This window comes from Dipodomys merriami, unplaced genomic scaffold (genome assembly GCF_024711535.1).
Source record: "Dipodomys merriami isolate MVZ:Mamm:240054 unplaced genomic scaffold, mDipMer1.0.p SCAF_19, whole genome shotgun sequence".
NCBI classification, from domain to species: Eukaryota; Metazoa; Chordata; class Mammalia; order Rodentia; family Heteromyidae; genus Dipodomys; species Dipodomys merriami.
In genome coordinates this window covers 18,626,357-18,647,274 of record NW_027203270.1, presented here as the reverse complement: position 1 = coordinate 18,647,274, position 20,918 = coordinate 18,626,357, and the positions used below count along the sequence as shown (strand labels likewise).

The 20,918-nt window shown below is 49.5% G+C and overlaps 2 protein-coding genes across 4 annotated transcripts in view; one reads left to right on the top strand and one right to left on the bottom strand.

Moving 5' to 3' along the window:
* Top3a (DNA topoisomerase III alpha) overlaps nt 1-12,880 on the top strand; it is a 37,090-nt gene extending 24,210 nt beyond the window's left edge. For 2 of the 3 annotated variants that reach the window (XM_070027576.1, XM_070027574.1), the window contains exons 14-19: nt 1,120-1,233; nt 1,317-1,482; nt 4,287-4,430; nt 5,232-5,354; nt 6,780-7,471; nt 11,367-12,880. In XM_070027576.1, coding sequence (XP_069883677.1) covers nt 1,120-1,233; nt 1,317-1,482; nt 4,287-4,430; nt 5,232-5,354; nt 6,780-7,471; nt 11,367-11,545 — 1,418 coding nt within the window. In that variant the 3' untranslated portion in view covers nt 11,546-12,880. The remainder of the gene's footprint in view (nt 1-1,119; nt 1,234-1,316; nt 1,483-4,286; nt 4,431-5,231; nt 5,355-6,779; nt 7,472-11,366) is intronic. The other variant, XM_070027575.1, reaches the window with a different exon arrangement.
* Nucleotides 12,881-15,480: 2,600 nt separating this feature from the next.
* On the bottom strand, nt 15,481-20,690 carry Mief2 (mitochondrial elongation factor 2). Its single transcript, XM_070027581.1, has 4 exons — nt 20,506-20,690; nt 18,379-18,531; nt 18,024-18,186; nt 15,481-17,451 (listed from the first exon to the last, which is right to left on the bottom strand). The coding sequence occupies exons 2-4, from the start codon at nt 18,523-18,525 to the stop codon at nt 16,397-16,399; spliced, it is 1,365 nt and encodes a 454-aa protein (XP_069883682.1). The 5' UTR covers nt 18,526-18,531; nt 20,506-20,690; the 3' UTR covers nt 15,481-16,396.
* Nucleotides 20,691-20,918: the final 228 nt, after the last annotated feature.

The window sequence follows — 20,918 nt, the reverse complement described above, 5'->3', positions numbered from 1 at the left end:
TGACTCAAGTGGTAGAGTGCTAGCCTTAAGCTGAAGAGCTGAGGGTCAGCACCCAGGCCCAGAGTTCAAGCCCCACTACGGAACAACAACAAAAAAAGTGCTAGCCTTGAATTAAAAAATCTCTGGAGAGTACCCAGGCCCTGAGTTCAAGCCCGAGGCAAAAACACCCCTTAGTACTGCAATAAATGAGTAAGTGAATGAATTAATCAAGTAAACAAGCAGTTTTTCACTGGCTTAGGAATTTGTTTGACTTAAGTGGTTGAGCACCTAAGTTTTACACTACCACCTTCACAAAAAGTAAAAGAATATACAACTAAGTCTGTGAAAGAGTTGCTAGGACTAGTGGTCTAGGAAGGCTATGAGGTGCTTTCTGAGTGCTGGAATTCTAAGCATCTACCACCCCATTTTGCTTTCGAGGCCAATATTTGAGGAACTGTAAACTATTCTCTTTTTTTTTTTTTTTTTTTTTTTTTGCTGGTCATGGGGCCTGAACTCTGGGCATGGGCGCTGTCCCTCAGCTCTTCAGCTCAAGGCCAGCGCTCTACCACTGGAGCCACAGCGCCACTTCCGGCTTTTTCTGTTTATGTGGTGCTGAGGAATCGAACCCAGGGCCTCATGCTTGCAAGGCATGCACTCTACCGCTGAGCTACCTTCCCAGCCCCTAAACTGTTCTCTTAAGTGCCTGCACCATTTTACATTTCTAGCAACATGTAGTTTCTCCACGTCTTTGCCAGTACTTACTGTTACTTTTCCTGTTATACCTAGGCCAGTTGTTGTGAAATGATGCTTCATTGTGTCCATGGTTTCATATCCCTAGTAGCACAACTACATATTAAAAAGTCCCTTTGGCTGCAGCTTAGAATAATTAGGATAGAGCTGTGATGCAGAGGAGGTATTATGGGTACAGCCATGGTCCTACTCATGAGAGAGGAGGAGTTAGAAGGCTGGAATTGGTGGCTGTGATAAGCAGTAGGGCAGGAGGAGCAGGAGGGTTGAGGTTTCCTTTATGGATTCCTGTATGAAACAGCATTGACTGTCCAGGAAGAAGTATCTCAGGGTGATAGAGGTACCCATGTGCTGCTCCTTGTATCATCTCAGAATAACGGAAATGGCTTCCAGGTACCGATGCCACTCATGCAGAGCACATTGAAACCATCAAAGCCCGGATGTATGTGGGGCTCACTTCAGACAAGCGATTCCTCCCTGGTCACCTGGGCATGGGACTTGTGGAAGGTAAGGGTGGAAGGAGCTTGAAGTGGATAGCAGGGAGGCCTGCGTATCACTCAGGAGCTCACAGTTCTGTTCTCTTCCTTCAGGTTATGATTCCATGGGCTATGAGATGTCTAAACCTGACCTCCGGGCTGAGCTGGAAGCTGATCTGAAGTTGATCTGTGAGGGCAAGAAGGACAAATTTGTGGTTCTAAGGCAGCAAGTGCAGAAATATAAGCAGGTTTTCATTGAAGCAGTGGCTAAGGCAACGAAGTAAGTACCAAACCTCGTTGTCTTATCTAAGAAATCAGGTGTGCCATAGAGTTCCCTAAAAGAAGTAGGAGTATCTGAGGTGGTTCAGCAGAAATTAGGAGGTGCAGTTACTCTAGACCTGCACCCTGCCAGCTAATCCTCACCGGAAACCTTGTTGTGGAGAGGCTAGTCTCATGGGCTTTCCCTTTTTGGCGTTTTCCCTGATAGTTTAGTTTATTCTTTTCTATAGACTTTTGCCAGTATAGAAGTAGTAAGAAAAGTATAGTAATAATGGTAATCAGAACACCTTCAATTATTCTAGGTTGTTAGCTTTAGAAATGTTAGCCTTGGGGCTGGGAAGGTGGCTCAGTGGTAGAGCACTTGCCTTGCATGCTCGAGGCTCTGGGTTCGATTCCTCAGCACCACATAAGAAAAAAAAAAGCCGAAGTGGCGCTGTGGCTCAATTGGTAGAGTGCTAGCCTTGAGCTGAAGAGCTGAGGGACAGTGCCCAGGCCCAGAGTTCAGGCCCCACGACCAGACCCAAAAAAAAAAAAAAAAAATGTTAGCCTTTAAAATTTTAATTCTGCCTTGGATTAGGTGTCACAGTCATTTAAAAAAATTATTTTATTACTATAAAGGTAATGTACAAAGGGGTTACATGACATAAGGCAGGTAAAGAGTACTTTTTTTGTTGTTGGTGGTAGTCGTGGGGCTTCAACTCTGATCCTGGGATATCCCTTAGCTCTTCAGCTCAAGGTAAACACTCTACCACTTGAGCCATAGCACCACTTTTGGTTTTCAGGTGGTTAATTGGAGATAAGAGTTTCATGGACTTCCCTGCCTGGGCTGGCTTTGAAGTCCAAGATCTTTCCCTTGCTCTTTCCCAGTTTTTACCTCCCATCCCCGCCCACAAGATGCATAGTTCATGTATAGTGTATCGTAAATACCACTGCTACATTTTTTTTACCCTTTGTCCATCCATTTATGTGCCCCCACTTACCCCCCCAAAGACAGATAAATGAACAAATAAGATGAAAACAACAACAAAGGAAAAGAAAAATTTCTTGTCCCATTCATTTAAAGCAGTTCTGATAGATTCTTTGTATGTTTTTACCTGTGATACTCTGATACTAGATATTTAGCCTTCATTTCCTGGTACGTAACTCCTAAAACCCTTGGATTTTTAAAAAATTATTTATTTATTTTTATTTATTTATTTATTCTTTTTTTTGGTTGGTCATGGGGCTTGAACTCAGGGACTGGGCACTGTCCCTGAGCTCTTCAGTTCAAGGTGAGCACTCGTCTTCTTTAGCCACAGCTCCACTTCCTGTTTTCTGGTGGTTTATTGGAGATAAGAGTCTCATGGAGCCGGGCGCTGGTGGCTCACGCCAGTAATCCGGATCGCGGTTCAAAGCCAGCCCGGGCAGGAAATACCGTGAGACTCCTATCTCCAGAAAACCGCAAGTGGAGCTGTAGCTCAAGTGGTAGAGCACTAGCCTTGCTGAAGAGCTGAGGGACAGCGCTCAGGCCCAGAGTTCAAGCCCCACGACCGACAAAAAAAAAAAAAAAAGTCTCATGGACTTTCCTGCCTGGGCTGGCTTTGAACCATGATCCTCAGATCTCAGCCTCTTAAGTAGCTAGGATTATAGGAGAGAACCACCAGAACCCAGCTTTGCAATTCTTAAACTGATACTGTCCTTTTGCTTTACTAATCAGCTTACTGATGGAGGAGGTGTTGGGGTGGGGGTAAGGGACACCTGATGAGTTGCAGTATGGAGGCTGGTTGCCAGGGGAACCAACATATGGTTAGAGGTTTGAACTCCCCATCTCTAGGAAGAGAAGGGGCTGAAGGATGAGTTGATTTCCAGTGATCAATGATTTATCAGTCATGTTTAAATATTGAAGTCTCCATAAAAGCCCAGGGTTTGAGCTCTTTCACATAGCTGAATAGATTCCTAGAGGACAGCTTGTCCAGGGAAGGCACAAGTGATCCTTACCCTCTCACATGCCTTTCCCTGTGCATCTCTCCATCTGACTTTGCTGAGTTATGTGAGCTGCTCCAGAAAAACAGTCACAGCTTGGTGTCAGTGGCTCACACTTATAATCCTAGCTTCTCAGGAGGCTGAGTTTGTTGAAGACTGTGGTTTGAAGCCAGTTAGTGAGACTCATCACCAATTAACTACCCAAAAAGCCAGAAATGGAGTTGTGGCTCAAGTAGTAGAGTACTGGCCTTGAACAAAACTCGGGAATAGCACTCAGGCCCTGAGTTCAAGCCTCAGGACTGGCTCACACACAAAAAAATCAAACTTGAAGGGAAAGGGGCATTATGGTAAGCCAATTTATAGCCAGTTGGTCAGATATACAGGTCACATTCTGGTTACAGATAGCCTCTGAAGTGGGACAGTCTTAAAGACTGAGCCCAGATTAGAATTGAGTTAAATTAGGGGACACCCAGCTGGTATCCCCTAGATGGTTGGTGTGGAGAAAATACTTCCACATGTCTTTGTGCTTATGGTAGGAAATAACAGTTTAAGATTTTCTTTTTATCTATCAGACTACTACTTACCATTTTGAAAAGAAATATACTAGGTAGAATTGAATGCAGTCAATGCAGTTTTATTTATATCTTGTCTAGCTGCAAGCCAGGAGTCTGGGGAACCTGGAGCAGTGGGAGCTTCCATTTCCTCCCTGCCCTTTGCTATCTGTATCAGCCTTGTGACTCCCTAACAAGCTGCTTCCAGGCTCTTGTGTGTCATGGAAACAGGAGAGTATTGTAATACCTTTGTAGTGATGCTGGCTAAGTGATGTCTGTGCCTTTTCTTCAGATTGGACGAGGCTTTGTCCCAATACTTTGGGGAAAGGGCAGAGGTGGCCCAACAAGAGGATATCTACCCAGCCATGCCAGAGCCCATCCGGAAGTGCCCACAGTGCAACAAGGACATGGTCCTCAAGACCAAGAAAACTGGCGGGTCAGTGCCTGACTTCTGTGCCTACCTCTCCTCACTCAGAACTGTTGAGTTAGCCAGCTCTGAAAGGCCCTGTCACTTTATGTCCATGTCATTATTAAAGGAAGGCTGCTTTGGGGACGTCCTTAGAACTAACAACATAGCAGGGCAGTACCTGGAGTATGTGCTGTGGGAATTCAGATTCCATGAAGTAAGAGTGGTATCTGCCTCAAAATGTTGCATTAAAGCTGGATGCAGGTGGCTCACATGTGTAATCCTAACTACTCAGCTGGCTGAGTCCATGAAACTCTTATCTTCAATAAACTATTCAGAAAAGGCCTGAAGTAGTGTTGTGGCTCAAGTGGTAGAGTGCTAGCCTTGATCACAAAGTGGAGCACCCAGACCCTGAGTTCAAAACCCAAGACCAGCATGCATGCACACTCATGTGCGTGCACACACACACACACACACATACACCACACACACACACACACACACACACACACACACACACACACACACAAAAATGCTGCATTAAGCTAGGTGCCAGTGGCTCATTCCTGTAATCCTAGCTACTCCGGAGTCTGAGATCTGAGGATTGTAATTCAAAGGCAGACAATCCAGAAGTGTAGTTGTGGCTGCAGATGTGGTAGAATGCCACCGTTAAGCAAAAAAAGCCAAGGGAGAGCAAAGCCCTGAGTTCAAGCCCCAGTACTGGCACTCCCCTGCCCCCCCCCCCCCAAAAAAAAGGGTTTTCTTAATAGAGGTGAAACACAGTATCTCCTGTATGCCTGTGATCTGACCTTGGTTGTCCCTACTCCCCAGGTTCTACCTCAGCTGCACAGGTTTCCCTGAGTGTCGATCAGCTATTTGGTTTCCTGACTCAGTGCTAGAGGCCAGCAGGGATGATAGCGTGTGTTCGGTTTGTCAGCCACCCCCTGTATACAGGTGAGCCAGGTGTCTCTCAAGGCATAGATCACAGAACCATCACAAGGGGGGAACATCTAGGGAATGCCATTCTTAGGCTCTGTGGAGCAGGAGCTGTGCTGGCTGCAACCCAGGAAGCTGATGTAATCCTTTTATGTTTCATGGAAACTCCATCTGGGAAGGAGCCCTTCTGAGCCGCAAAGTACCATGGAGGAAGAAAGTATCCTTGCAGCTTTGAGGTCAAGAAATTGTTAAGTCTGGTGGCCATGCTGCTCCAAAACCCCTAGAGCCCTAACAGGATAGTAGTTCTCAAACCCAATCCCTAGAACCTTCTCTCATACACAAATCATTGAGAACCCCAAAGAGCTCTAGTCATGGATGATGTTTTTCTGTATATTCCCTATTTGAAATGAAAGTTGGGACATTTTAAAGTATTTATCCACTGATAGCAAATATATTACAAATTTTAAAAATGATTTTTCAAATAAAGTACCTGTTTCCCAAAGCGAAGAATGACATTTGTTTCCATTGTGCAAGACTAGCTTTCCCGGGGCTGGGAAGGTGGCTCAGTGGCAGAGCGCTTGCCTTGCATGCATGAGGCCCTGGGTTCGATTCCTCAGCACCACATAAGCAAAAAGAAAAAAGCCGGAAGTGACGCTGTGGCTCAATGGTAGAACGCTAGCCTTGAGCTGAAGAGCTGAGGGACAGTGCCCAGGCCCAGAGTTCAGGGCCCACGACCGGACCCAAAAAAAAAAAAAAGACTAGCTTTCCCATAACTGCCTCTGCAGTCAGCTGAGCCACTGCAAGTATTGTCATCTCAGAAAAATGCCAGTAGGCACATGTGGAAGAATAAGGGAACCCATGTGCAACTTCTTAGCATTCTTAAAAAATAATCTGACCTCAAAAAAAAAAAAAAAAATCTGACCTCTGGGTGCCAGTGGCTCACACCTGTAATCCTAGCTACTCAAGAGGCTGAGATCTGAGGATCACGGTTCAAAACCAGCCCAGGCAGGAAAGTCCATGAGATTTTTATCTCCAATAAACCACTAAAAAACCAGAAGTGGCACTGTGGCTCAAGCGGTAGAGCGCTCGCCTTGAGCTGAAGAGCTGAAAGACAGCGCCCAGGCCCAGAGTTCAAGCCCCACAACCGATCAAAAATAATAATAATAATCTGACCTTCTTTACCTAGAAAGGGGTCCAGACCTCTATGGGGCCCAGAAACCATACTTCAAGAACCACTGCTGTAGTGAAATGGAAATTTTCAGAGAAGTCTGGATTTGGGTGGTTGATTAGGGTGTTAGGTTTCATCTGTACTGCTCCCCAATCTGTAATCTTCTGAAGATTTTAGGGTGCTTCATGGGGGACTTAACAGCCCTGGGACAGGATGATGGAAGATGCTAGCATATAGTGGTTAATAAGTCTTTTGCCATTTTCTATTCCCACTAGGTTGAAGTTAAAATTTAAGCGTGGCAGCCTTCCACCAACCATGCCTCTAGAATTTGTGGGTTGCATTGGTGGATGTGATGAGACCCTGAAGGAAATCTTGGACCTGAGATTTTCACGGGGGGCTGCCCCCAGAGCAAACCAGGCCTCTGGCCTCCTTCAGGCCAGCCAGGCCCTGAACAGGATGGACAGTAGCCAACAAAGCCACTCCCAGCTCCATAGCAGCCGACAGACTGGACCCTCGATGCCTCTGCACCAGACCCTCCAACCACCAACTGGCACTGGTGAAAGCAACTCTGTGACATGCAACTGTGGCCAGGAGGCTGTGCTGCTCACTGTCCGCAAGGAGGGCCCTAACCAGGGTCGGCAGTTTTACAAGTGCAGTGGTGGTGGCTGCAACTTTTTTCTGTGGGCTGACAGCAGCCATCAGTCAGGAGGAGGACTCCCCACCCCTGCCTCAAGACCTCCAGGAAGCTCCATGGGACGCCTACCAGGCCCAGGCAATCAGTCTGGTGGTTTTGGTAACCCTAGTGATGTAAGTGGTGGCAGCACATGCTGCCTGTGCAGCCAGCCTGCCGTGACACGGACTGTGCAGAAGGACGGACCCAACAAAGGGCGCCAGTTCCATACGTGTGCCAAGCCACGAGAGCAACAATGTGGCTTCTTTCAGTGGGCTGACGAGAATGTGGCACCAGGTAAGACAGACAGGGTGTGTAGATCCTTGGTCAGATTTCCATGCTGGTCTTCATCTCAGAAACCACCAACAGTAGGATGGCATGGCTAGTAGTGCCTTGCCCCTCCATTTCCTTATTGACCAGTGAGGTAAGGAACCACACTTTTCCAAAAATAAAGAACAGCTACTAGCCGGGTGCTGGTGGCTCACGCCTGTAATACTAGCTGCTCAGGAAGCTGAGATCTGAGGATTGAGGTTCAAAGCCAGCTGGGGCAGGCAAGTCTAAGACTTTTATCTTCAACTAACCATCAGAAAACCAGAAGTGGCGCTGTGGCTCAAGTGATAGAGCACTCATCTTGAGCTGAGGAGCTCAGGAACAGCACCCAAAGAATTCAAGCCCCATGACCAACAAAAAAAAAAAAGAATAGCTGTTAGGCTGGGAGTGTGGTTTAGTGGTAGAGTGCTTGCCTCGCATGCGTGAAGCCCTGGGTTTGACTCCTCAGTACCACATAAACAGAAAAAGCCAGAAGTGGTGCTGTGGCTCAAGTGGTAGAGTGCTAGCCTAGAGCCAAAGAAGCTCAAAGACAGTGCCCAGGGCCTGAAGTCAAGCCCCAGGACTAGCAAAGAAAAAAAAAAAAAAGAACAGCTGGTGATAGTTGGGGAGCTCAGTTGTGCCCAGCACTATGGCAAATACTCTTTCTGTAGGCTGGAAGTGTGGCTTGAGTAGTAAAGCACCTGCCTAGAAAGCACAAGGCCCTAAATTCAGATCCCAGTACCACCATCATAATTGAATATGTACCTTTGGAAATATTTCATCAATGTGTGTTCTGCTCATTGTGGTCAATTAAAAGATAAATGAGGGGGCGGAAAACAGGGTCATTAAAAAACAAAGCCTTGGAGCTAGGAAGGTGGCTCAGTGGTAGAGTGCTTGCCTTGCATGTATGAGGCACTGGGTTCGATTCCTTATCACCACATAAGCAGAAAAGACTGGAAGTGGTGCTGTGGCTCAAGTGGTAGGGCGCTGGCCTTGAGCTGAAGAGCTGAGGGACAGCGCCCAGGCCCAGAGTTCAGATCCCACGACCAGCAAAAAAATAAATTAATTTAAAAAATTTAAATAAATAAATAACAAAGCCTGGCACCAGTGGCTTATGCCTGCAATCTCAACTACTCCAGAGGCTGAAATCTGAGGATCGAGGTTCAAAGCCAACTGGAAGTTCATGAGACTCTTATTTCCAGTTAAGCATTAAAAAAGCTGGAAGTGAGGCCGGGCACCAGTGGCTCATGCCTATAATCCTAGCTACTCAAGAGGCTAAGATCTGAGGATTGTGGAGGTTCAAAGCCAGCCTGGGCAGGAAAGTCCATGAAACTTTTATCTCCAGTAAACCACCAGAAAACCATAAGTGGCACTGTGGTTCAAGTGGTAGAGCACTAGCCTTGAGCTGAAGAGCTAAGGAACAACACCCAGGCCCAGAGTTCAAACCCCACATCAGACCGAAGAAAAAAAAAGCTTGAAGTAGAGAAGATCCTACTTATCCTAGTTGTGTCCAGATCAATGAGGGGCCTTTGTTGGAGGTCACACAGTAATAGGGCCCATGATAGGAGTGTCTGCCCTTTCTCACAGCTCATGCTTCTTAGCCTCTGTTGCCCTTGTAAGATCTTTGTTATTAGCCTCATTTCTTCAGATGACAGAGTGGCTGTGTGGTGTCTAGAAAGCTGCTCAGGTTAGACAGCTTGGGCCAGTGTGTCAGAATCACAGTGGACAGTGAATGGTCCTTGTGGCTGTAGTGCACAGCAGAAGCTTAACTAGTTAGTTTAAACTAAGGCTAAGTGGGAAGTTCGGTGTTATACAGATGTGCTTTCCAAACTAGCTTAAACAGACAAGTCAGCCTTGGTTTCCTCAACAGTAAGCTGTTGCCTGCTACTCATAGGGTTCCTGTTTTATATAAGAGCAAAGTTAGTCTCGGACCGATTCTCTTTTGGCTGGGCTTTTTTTTTTTTTTTTTTTTTTTTTTTTTTTTGAGACAGGATCTTGCTGTTTTGCCTAGGCAGGACTTCATCTCTTGATCTTCCTGTCTCAGCCTCCTAAATGATGTGATTATAGACATGCATCACCATACTTGGCTCTAAGCTATGATTCTTAGGCTCATATCACCAGTTCTATTAACAAAGAACCCAGAAAGATTGGTATAAAGTATAGAACTTAGAACCTGTAAGCAGTGCTGGAGGTGCCAGGTGACAAACATTCTGTGCCACACCCATATTTGAAGTGGCTGCAAAGCACTTGGCCTTGCATAGACTTAGACTTGCTAGCACCACAGGAAGCAGCATTTGACTTCTGATCAGCTGATAGGTTGTCCTAGGTGACCAGACAGCCAGCATCCAGAGAGCTGGGAGGATCCAGAAGTCAGGATTCTTTGCAGCTATACCAGTGAGGAGCCAGCTGCTGGTCAGAACTCCTTGTCTTCTCACTGTTTTGCTGGGTTTCTACTCTGCAGAAAGATCCTGCACAAAGTGACACCATTAGCCCTTTTATCAGAACAGAGCTAGGACGGAACAGAATAGAGATAGGACAGTGTCTCTGAGAACTTAGGCATCTTTAAAGAGAGGAGGCAGGTAACAAAATGTTCCTTGCCATACCCTTAGGGAGTTGTCCTAAGATAACAAAGTGGGGCTTCCTTCCCTTAGTATCTGTATTTCTTTGCACTTCAAGGTGTGTGTTTGTGTATGCCCATGTGCCAGTCCTGGGCCTTGAGCTCAGCCTGAGCACTCTCCCTGAGCTCTTTTTGCTCAAGGCTGGAATTCTACCTCTTGATCCACAGCACCACTTCCAGCTTTTTCTAAATAGTTTGTTGAAGAATCTCATGGCTTGGGCTGGGAAGGTGGCTCAGTGTTCCATTCCTCAACATCACATAAGCAGAAAAAGCCAGAAGTGGTGCTGTGGCTCAAGTGGTAGAGTGCTAGCCTTGAACTGAAGAGCTGAGGGACAGTGCCCAGGCCCAGAGTCCAGGCCAACAACCGACCAAAAAAAAAAAAAATCTCATGGCTTTTCCTGCCCTGGCTGGCTTCAAACCATGATCCTCACATCTCAGTCTCCTGAGTAGAGCCATCAGCTCCTGGCTCAAAGTATCATTTCCCCGCCCGTCTCTCCCCCCCACCCCTCCCGTCTTGGGGCTTAAACTCTGGGCCTGGGCATTGTCCTTGTGCTAGCTCAAGAGTGCTAGCACTCTTACCACTTGAGCCACAGTGCCACTTCTGACTTTTTCTGAGTTTGTTGGATATGAGTCTCACAGACTTTCCTGCTTGGACTGGCTTCGAATCACCATCTTTAGATTTCAGCTTCCTGAGTAGCTAGGATTACAAGTATAAGCCACAAAGTGTCTTTTTCTCCCCTCTCCGTTGTGGGACTTGAACTCAGGGCCTGGGTGCTGTACCTGAGCATCTTTATGCTCAAGGCTAGCGCTCTTCCACTTGAGCCACAGTGCCACTTCCCGTTTTGGGGGTTTGTGTGTGTGTGTGTGTGTGTCAGTCATAGGGTTTGAACTCTGGGCCTGGGCACTGCCTCTGCACTCTTCAGCTCCAGGCTAGCTCTCTACACTTGAGCCACAGCGACACTTCTAGTTTTCTGTTGTTTTATTGGAGAACAAAGTCTCATGGACTTTTCCTGCCCGGGCTGGTTTTGAATCACTACAGTCCTCAGATCTCAGCCTCCTCAGGTGTGAGTCACTGGTGCCCAGTCATTTTCAGTTTTTGAGTGGTTAATTGGAGATGAGTCTCATGGGGACTTTTCTGCCCTGGCTGGCTTCAAACTGTGTTCCTCAGATCTTAGCCTCCTGAGTAGCTAGGATTATAGGCATAAGCCACCAGCACCAGCACAAGGAGTCATTTTTAAAGTCAGTTTTGACCACTTCTTCCCACAGGGACTTTTGCAGCTCTACCCTGGCCAGGAGGCAGAGGAAAAACTCAGGGGCCAGAGGCCAGAAGCAAAAGAGCCAGAGCCAATTCCTCAGATGTGGGATCCACAACAAAGAAGCCCCGGAAATGCAGCCTTTGCCACCAGCCTGGACATACCAGACCTTTCTGTCCTCAGAACAGATGAGGGTAGGCAGGGTAAAAAGACTCATTCTCACAGCTGGAAGTGAAGTGAGACCTGGTAAACAAGAGAAGTGTTAGGTTTTGGAGTTGGGCCTTCCTTTGTTGATGAACATAAAGCAGACCACTATGGAAAAGGCCATTGTGAGACAGTGGCCATCTGCCCAGGGCTTAGGAATGACCCCCTAGCCACTGCATTGCTGAGAGGACAGGACTAGGCCCTTCGTTGGACAGTGGCTGGTAGCATGTGTTTCTATGTGTGCCCTGCTGTGGGCTGCTGTGCTGTCAGGCCAGATGCTCCCAGGGCTTCCTTTACCTGTTTGAAGCCCCTGTGTGCAGAACCAAGCACTCTTTGCACAGCCTCTGGGTAGCCTGGATGGGCTTCTCTGCAGCCATCCCAGAAGGAGGGTGGAATGCCAGGAGTGACTCTCACACCTGCAAAAGCTTCATTCTAGCCTCATCTAGAAGCCACAGCTCTAATGCCTTAGTGAGTTCCCAGTTGGTGGCTATGCAGAAAGAAGACACCTTTTCTTTGTATTGGTCTGCTGTTGTGTGAGCTGCTCCACTGTGATAGACTGACGCCTCTAGAACTAGATGCCCATTTGTCCTCACATAAGGACTCAGCGTTTAAATGTCCTGGAAATAGCCATGGTGTCTACAGTTCAAGATCTCATCCTCATCAGGGTGAAGAAGAGAGGAAGCTTTCACTCTCCAGGAGACAGGATACCACATATGTCAGGCAGAATCTCACCTAATGAACACAACAGGGAGATGCAGATATTAAGCATAATTTATAATGGGAAAAAAAAAAAAAAAAGTACAGATGCCAGCCACAGCCAGAGGAGCTTCATTTTAGGGCTCTCACCAGCCATCCTGGGAAGCTCTGCCAGACTAGCACTTCTTTCCTGTGTGGGGAACACTTGAGTTCAGCTTGTCTCCACCGTCTCCTTGGAGAAGAGGTACCAGTGCAATATTGTGTGTACAACCTTCCATCTTCCCCCACTTGGCAGAGAAAGCTTCGCAGAAACCCGGAGAACACCTCAGCTTTATTAGCTCTAGTTTGTTGTCGAGAAGAGAAGCAAAAATAGGTGTGAATTGCCTAGTCCCTTTATTAGCAAAGAAAGTTGTTCTCAGTTGGGGCTGCAGCAGTTTCTCGGAGCATGGCTCAGTAGCAGGGTTTTTACATACGTGGTTTCCTGGCATTGTTCCTGGATTCTCCCAGCCTAGATGAGTGTGATCTGGGTTTGGGGTTTTCCCCTTGCCACCACCAATCTACCCACCTATCATTTTGTCTCTGGGGTTACCTAATCTGGATATTTCACATAAATGGAATTGTATGTGACCCCTATGTCTGGCTTCTTTGACTTAGAGTAATGTAAATACGTGTTCCCTGTTATTTTGGGTGTGTGTCAGGAATGAAGTTGCAAGATCATTTGTTTTAGCTTTCTGAGGAGCCACCCAACTACTAGCATGTCTGTATCATCATACAGTTTTCAGCAGCCAGCATGTAGGGGTTACTACTTCTCTACATCTTCTTTAACACTTGGGGTTTTCCTTTCCTTTTTTTCAGGAAGTTGGGTATTAGAGCCATGGTAGTAGGTTTTATAAAGCACCTCATTGTTTTCAGGTCTTCTTTGGCTAGACAGGGCTGGGCTGGGGTGACATAACAGAACATTTTGTGTGTATGCCAGTACTCGGGCTTGAACTTGATCCCAGCACTGTCCCTTAGCTTTTTAACTCAAGGATGGTGCTCTACTGCTTGAGCCATAGTTTCATTTCCAGGATTTTGCTACTTAACTGGAGAAAAGAGTGGTAGATTTTCCTGCCAGGCTGGCTTTGAACTGTGATCCTTAGAACTCAGCCTCCTTAGTGTCTAGAATTACAGTTATAAGCCACTGGCACCCAGCTCACTTCTTTTTTATTTTTTCATTTTTTGATCAGTTGTGGGGCTTGAACTCGACCTAGATGCTGTCCCTGAGCTCTTCAACTCAAGACTAGCACTCTACCACTTGTGCCACAGCCCAAAACTTTTGGTTTTCTGATGGGTAATTGGAGATAAGAGGCTCACAGACTTTTCTGCTTGGGCTTGCTTTGAACTGTGATCCTTGGATCTCAGCCTCCTGAGTAGCTAGGATTACAGGTGTGAGCCACTGGTGCCCAGCTTCACTTCTTTCCCATTTATTTATTTACTTATTTATTTGTTAGTTGGTTGGTTGGTTGGTTGCAGGGCCTGAACTCTGGGCCTTAGCTTTTCAGTTCAAGGCTAGCGCTTTGCTTATGTGGTGCTAAGGAATCAAATCCAGGGCCTCATGCATGCAAGGCAAGCGCTGTACCACTTAGCCACCTTCCAGCCCATTCTTTCCCTTTTAATGTGTCTGATTTTTTTTTCTTTTCTTTTTTTTTTCTTATGTGGTGCTAAGGAATCAAACCCAGGGCCTCGAGCATGCAAGGCAAGCACTCTACCACTGAGCCACCTTCCCAGCCCATTGTGTCTGATTTTTCAACTCTGCAGCCATGCTGAGGGGGAAATATCAGAGCAACCCACTTTAGGCTCACAAAAAAATCTGGGCTGAGAAGAAGGCTCTAAAGTGAACTCCCAGCTACAGGGGTGACTCACTTGCCTAGTATGCACAGCCCTGAGCTCATTCCCAGTACTGCAGAAACTACATAAATAAATCTGACTTCCCAACAGCTAGCTTCTTACAGCCCGCCTGGGTCAGCCCTTCCCCAGAGCCCAGGACAACCTTGTGGCCCAGAGGGCTACCCTGACACCTCAGAGGGCCCTGCTGTGCTGGCCCTTGGTGATGCTGATAGAGTCTGAGGCAATGGGGCCCAAGCAGCTCCCATTCTGGTTCTTCACCTTTGTGGAAGGTGGTAGATTGTCCACAACTGCCCAGAAAGGCATCAAGTCTCCATTTCACAGTTGACAGGACTAAAGCACAAGCCCTGCCCTCACAGCAGGGTGTGGGGCCACCACAGGAAGGACAGACCAGATGTGAATGGCGTGGACTCAAAGCCTGACAAGGAGCCCCAGGTTGGCCCCTGGGAAACATGGGAAACACCTGGCTTCAGAGCTGCTTGACTCACTTGTAGGACCAAAAGGAGACCCAAGAGAAGACTCCAGGGAGCAGGCAAACACCTGAGTCAGGCCCAGCAGCTCAACCTTTGGAGTGGACACAAAACCCTAACCAGGTGGTTCCCATTACCAGAGCAAGACTCCCACACCAACACTCTCAGGCTCTGCACTCCTAGGACTTGTCTCAACTTCTGACCTCTGGTGTGGTGGAATCGGGTGGGTCACCCCCATAACCACCTAGTTATAACCCCTTATAAACACATAGTGTCATAGTGTCCCTATGAAAGCCTTGAGATCCCTCACTGCATGCTGCTCTATGAAGGTACAGCTAGGAGGTGACATCCCTCAACCAGGATGTAAGCCCTCACCACACGTGAACTTTCCTGACTCAGACTCGCTCCAAAGCTGAGAAGTTTGTCAGAGCCAATTCAGCCTGGAATTGCTACAGCAGCTTGAACAGGTGCTTTCTTTTTTTTCTTTTTTTGCCAATCCTGGGGCTTGAACTCCGGGTGTGGGCATTTGTCCCTGAGCTTTTGTGCACAAGGCTGGCACTCTACCACTTAAGCCTCAGTGCCACTTCTGGTTTTCTGGTGGTTAACTGGAGATAAGAGTTTCCCAGACTTTCTGTCAAGGCTGACTTCAAACAGATTCTCGTATCTTAGCCTGCGAGGCAGGATTACAGGCATGAACCACTGTGCCTCCTCCTCACCCCCACCCGAAGATACTGCTTCTTAAAAATAAATCGCCACGCCCAAGTTGACCTAAGTCCTCTTGCCCAGCTGCCAGGCCAGACCAAGCCAAGCCAGAGGAGTGACTCCAATCAACCACCTATGAAGTTGCCAAGGCCACCTTCCCTAACAAGTCACACACATACAAATTTTCTTTTATTCTTGTTCACATTCTTCAAGGCATAGCTTTTGTTTCAGCAGGAGAGAACTAAACCTGGAGGGGTCCCTGGGAGGGGAGGCACACTTCTTCAGCCAGCCCCTGCTACCTCAGCCAAACTCCAAGGTCAGGATACATACATCTGCTGACAGCAGTCTGTTTTGGCACTGTGGAGGCCAGGTCTGCGCACAGGCCTTCTCCGGGAAGGACATGCCCTCTGCTTTCCAGTGCTGCTTAGAAGCAGCTTCCATGGCTAGGGCAGCCCATAGCTTGGCTCCCACAGCAAGAGCAAGGCTCAGGCTCAGCCACCCTGTAAACGTAGCCAGCAGGAGGGAAAGGGCCTTCCCTGAGGTATCCAGTGGGCAGCGGGTGGGACAGCCCACAGAGTACTCAATAAGAAAACCAAATACACAAGAGAAACTGGAAAATGATACCATGCAACAGCTAAAAAAGCTGTCCTGATTCCAGCCTCAGGGATGGAACCAATACTCAACAGCCAGGCTCTACATGCCTTCAGGGTGCTTGGAGTTGGTACCCAGGAAAGTTATTTCTCTTGGCAAAAAGATGTAGTTGGCCTTGACCTGGCCTAGGATGGCAGAAACCACATTCTTCGCGGTTTCATTGCTGGTATGTACTAAGCCCAAATCCTGAGCTGGACTCAGGTCTGAGGTGGCATCTGAGTGGTGAGCACTGTTAGCTGCCCAGGGCCATCCAACCACACTTAGGTGACAGCAACCCAAACTCCCCAGACTCCGGAATCCCAAGCTTAAGCCGGTACCATGTCCCTCCTTTGTTCTGGTTAAAAGCAAGCAAAACACCACTCTGCAGATCTCTGGGAGGGAAGCAGCTGCAGCTCCCTGGAAACAAACCATGCAGGCCACCAGGGCTCTCACTCCTCTAAAGCAGTCCCTCAGGTGCCTGCAGACCACTGTAGAGCACATAGCCGATGTTATCGATCTCCTCCTCCCGAAAGCTGCCCAAGAGGTTCACTCTGGGGTTGAAGTGGCTCGGCAGGCTGGACTGCTCCAAGCTGCCCACCAGCAATTCCAGGGCCTGCAAAAAGCGCTCCCCCAGGACCTCCTCAGCCCACTCAGCTTCCTCTTCCCCCAGGCGCAGAACCACCTGGGTCAGGTGGTCCCGCCCCAATTGCCCCAGGGCCGGGTGTCCCCGGCAGACAGCACACAGAAGCAGCAGCAACCTTCTGCGAGTGCCAGCATCCTGGTCATCCAGGGCCCGCAACCTGGACGCCTCCATTGGATACAAGTCCTGAAGCCAGAGGTTCCCTGCCAGCCCCTCTAGGGGCCAGGCGAGCAGAAGGTAGTCATTAGCACTGGCCCCAGGGACTGCCACCAGCACAGCCACAGTGAGTTCCAGACGCTCATGCTGTACCTCCAGCAGCAGCTCCTCTGAAGCCACATTGGGCCGGATCAGGCACCCAAGCAGGCCACCAATGGCTGGCCAGTTGACTGAGGCAGCCAGGGCCTTACGGAGTAGCTCTAGCAGAACTCTGGAAGAGAAGTAACCCCCAACCAGGAAACGGTCCCAAGGACTGCTTCCCCGGGGGCAGAACTCAAGCTGAGTCCTCCGAACAGCCCAGCAGCGAGGGTCCCTGGCCACAGTGTCCACCCCAGGCACCAGGCTCCACAGGCCAGGCTCCAGCACCACTGGTACCAGAAGGCGCACGTGCTCAGCAGCCCCTGCCTGCAGCCCATCATAGAGTGGCCCTCCAGGCACAAGTGCCCCAAAGGGCAGTTCTGGGAACTTGTTCCTCAGGTAAGCCTGAAGCTCCAGGGCGATGTCACCGGCCAGCTGTTTGGCCAAAGCCACTTGGGCTGCTGGGATAACCACATGGTCACGCTCGAATGCCAGGAGCTTCTCCTGGAACGTCAGGCACAGCGGTGCTGGGGAGCTGAGTTGGGCAGGCGTCTGAGGACTGGTATCTGTGGACCTCACTGCAGAATGAAGAGTTTGGGGAAAATTATCAGAACACCCCACGAATTAAGAGAACTCTAAATCATCACCAGCTATATGAGGACCTTATGCCTGTCGTCACCTGGAATAGCCACTAAGAAAGCACTGAGTTCAGGTCCTCAGAACAGTGACTGCTTGATAACAAACTCTCACTGGCTCAGAGCCCCAACACTCTGGCCCTACAGCTTCAAACAGAGCAGAGAAAATTGGTCCTTCCCCTCTCCCAGCCTCCGTTTTCCAATCTGAAGCTCCCCATCATCATACTGTGTTGATGTTTCTACTTGTAGAAAGAAGGCAAAAATCAATCCTAGAGCTGGAGGCATAGCTCAGTGGTAGAGCGCTTGCCTAGAATGCATACTGGCCCCCACATTACCAAAAAAAATTATATGAACCAAAAAGACCTATGACCCTCACCCAACATTTAAGGAACCAACAATCTGGAGAAGCAGAGACTTGCATAGGGCTGCAAGTTGTTCAGTGGCAGAACTCCAGTGTGACTATGAAAGGAGCACCTCCCCCCCCCCCCATCAGAGGGTTAAGGTGTGTCAATTACCTTGTGCAGAGGATGAGGGGACTAGGGGCAATATGGGCTGGCTGAGGGCAACAGGTGGGGGCCGGGGCTGCTGGTGTGGTGTGGCCTTCAGCAGACTCAGTTCCTTCCAGCCATCCCCCTTGGTGTCATCCTCATCCCGAGGGCTGGTTGCCCTGTCAATGAGCTGCAAGCAAAGTGACACAGATCAGAGCATCCAAAGCCTAGACAGCAGAAGCAAAGCAAAGCATGGTACTGGGATAAAGAAATGGATTCCTTGGGCTCCAGTCTAGCCTCAGAAAGTCCCACCACCAGTCCTAGACCCCAACCTTGTCCTCCTCTGCAAATCTCAGGAAGGCCTCATCCAGTTTAGCCTTACCCGTTTCACAGCCAGGGTGGCAATGCCCAGCACAGCTGCTCCGCCCACACCCAGCACCAGACGGGCGTTGGCCAGAAGGAAGTCCACCGCGCTGCCCAGGCCCTCACCACCACGCTGCTTCCCCCGCTTCTGAGAGAACTCTGCCATGTCTTCCTGCAAGAAAGTCATAAGCATGGGGCACTGAGGGAGGGGACAACCAGACTGGTAGGTGATCAGGGATTTCTCATGAGAAAGCAGCCACTTAGTGTTTCCTTTGAGATGAAAGAGCTGTGTTCCTTCCCAGAAAGCTGCAAACAGTCTATGTCTGGAAAGAAGCACATAAGGAAAGTCATAGGAAAGAGAAGCCCACTTTCCTGATCCAGCCCTCCACCCTCCAAGATCTCTGATATGACCAAAGATTTCTTTTTTTTTTTTTTTTTTTTTTTTTTTGTCGGTCGTGGGCTTGAACTCTGGGCCTGGGCACTGTCCCTCAGCTCTTCAGCTCAAGGCGAGCGCTCTACCACTTGAGCTACAGCGCCACTTCCAGTTTTCTGGTGGTTTATTGGAGATAGGAGTCTCACGGTCTCTCCTGCCCGGGCTGGCTTTGAACCGAGATCCTCAGATCTCAGCCTCCTGAGTAGCTAGGATTACAGGCGTGAGCCACCAGCGCCCAGGTATGACCAAAGATTTCTGACCTGGGACACCACCTATTTCACAGATACAGGATGCCAAGTAACTCAGTGAGTGGGAAGGTCTCAAACCCACAACTACAACATCTCCAGACTCCTCCACACCCAGAGACTAAGCACTTGTCCATTTGGTCAGGTCCTCAGCTTCCTAACCAGGACTGGGCCTACTCCTCCTGACTGATGAGTTGTTAGGAGGAATCCAAAGATCTGCAACTTGGGGCCCTTGACATCCTGCCTAGGGAACCTGTAAGAACTTTAGTAGGACCTCAGTGATGCTCAGGAGGCCAACCCCCCAAATCTTTAGAAGGAAACTCTCAGTCAGGGCTAACAGGTCAAAGGTCAAGGTGAGCAAGATGGCCCAAGGGAGGCTGGTAGCATCTATCAATGCATGTGTTCAAGTCAAGGCTGACACCTCCATTATCAGAAGAATAAGCCAACCCTAAAGATGCTGATCCCAAACAGCTGCCTAGTGCATCTCTCAAAAGGGCTCTCTGGACCGCTTGGGCTTGAGCCCGTGCTAGGATGGAGGAAAGGGTCTTCAGCTGATGGGAAGTCAAATGACACAGGTGAGCGGAGGGCCAGCAGGCACAGCCTCTTTGCTCATCTGTAAGATGGCAAGGTATCAGGAAGGTTGAGTGACTGGATGGCACCTGGGAAACCGAGGCAGAAATCTCTCAGGGCCTAGACACAGCCTGATGGGACACCAAGGACTTTAGCCCTCCCTGCTGGTCTGTGGGTACCTGAGACCCACTGCCAAGTGACAAGATGCCTGGAGTAGCTGAAGCCTAAAGCTGTGTGTGACTCAGCCGGGACACCTGCCCACTTGCCTGAGACTAAAAATAAGACCCCACTCTGGGGGCTAGGGAGATCATAGGCCAGCTAGATGACCCACCATGGCCCAAAAGCCGGTTTCTGCTTTCTCATCAGTGTCTACCTCTGAGACAAAAACAGCTCCATGGCCCCCCAGCAGGACCAATAATTCACTCTGCAAACTGTAAAACGCTTTCAATACAAGCACTAATCCATTACAGTGGGGCTCAGCCTTGCCTCTCCGTGGTCGTGCAGGCCCCGACACCCAGCATTCCAACTCCCGGAAGGGGAGGGCGGGCCAGGATGATTAAAAATAACCAGGCTCCTCCGCGCAGCCTGGCCCTGGATGCCTCGGGGCCCTTCCACTCCCCGGCCAAACCCGCTAAACCGTGGCCAGGGCTGAGCAGACCGCGTAGCAGCCCACAGATGGCCCTGTTTCAGCCCTCCTCGCCGGACGAAACAGAAGCCCGGAAATCAAGATTCGAAGGGCCAAGGTTGAGATTCGAACTCGGGCCTTGGTGCCGAAGTCCTTCCTTCCCAGGCCGCAGCCGCGCGACCGCGGGCCACGCCCCCAACCTGTGCTGGACGCACGCCACGCCCGGGACAGGGAGACCCCAGCCTCGGGCTGGGCGCCGCGCCACGTTCGTACCTGCGCCCCGGTGTCGGCGCACCGACTGGAGGACGCGGTGGATCCGCTGGACCTCAGCGCCCGGACCAGCCTGGGGATGGAACGTGAAAGGCCCGGGAACGAACGCCGAGGCCCAAGGGCTGGCGGGTGACCCCAGGGACACTCAAACAAACAGGCCCAAGCTCCAATCCACGCGCCCGCCGGTGGCGCACACGTTCCAAAATACTTCATGGCTCAGCCAATGACAGGACGGCCACGCCCCCTCCTACCGGCGCACTCCTTCGGGGGCGGGACTCTTGGATGCTCTCCGGGTTTAAAGGCGCAACGTGCGACGTGGGCGGAGGAAGGTCAGGGGCTTGGCAACCTTTCTGGGCTTGTAATGGGACCTTCCCCCGCACCCTCGCCACCCCGTCTGTGGCCACCTTGTTTTCTGG

What these genes read in the sequence shown, in the direction of transcription:
- Mief2 (XM_070027581.1), bottom strand. Translation starts at nt 18,525, where the DNA reads ATGGCAGAGTTCTCTCAGAAGCGGGGGAAGCAGCGTGGTGGTGAGGGC. An exon ending in CCACCCTGGCTGTGAAACGG is followed by an intron (nt 18,187 to 18,378) that starts GTAAGGCTAAAC and finishes CTTTGCTTGCAG; the next exon opens with CTCATTGACAGGGCAACCAG. An exon ending in CCCCTCATCCTCTGCACAAG is followed by an intron (nt 17,452 to 18,023) that starts GTAATTGACACA and finishes TTCATTCTGCAG; the next exon opens with TGAGGTCCACAGATACCAGT.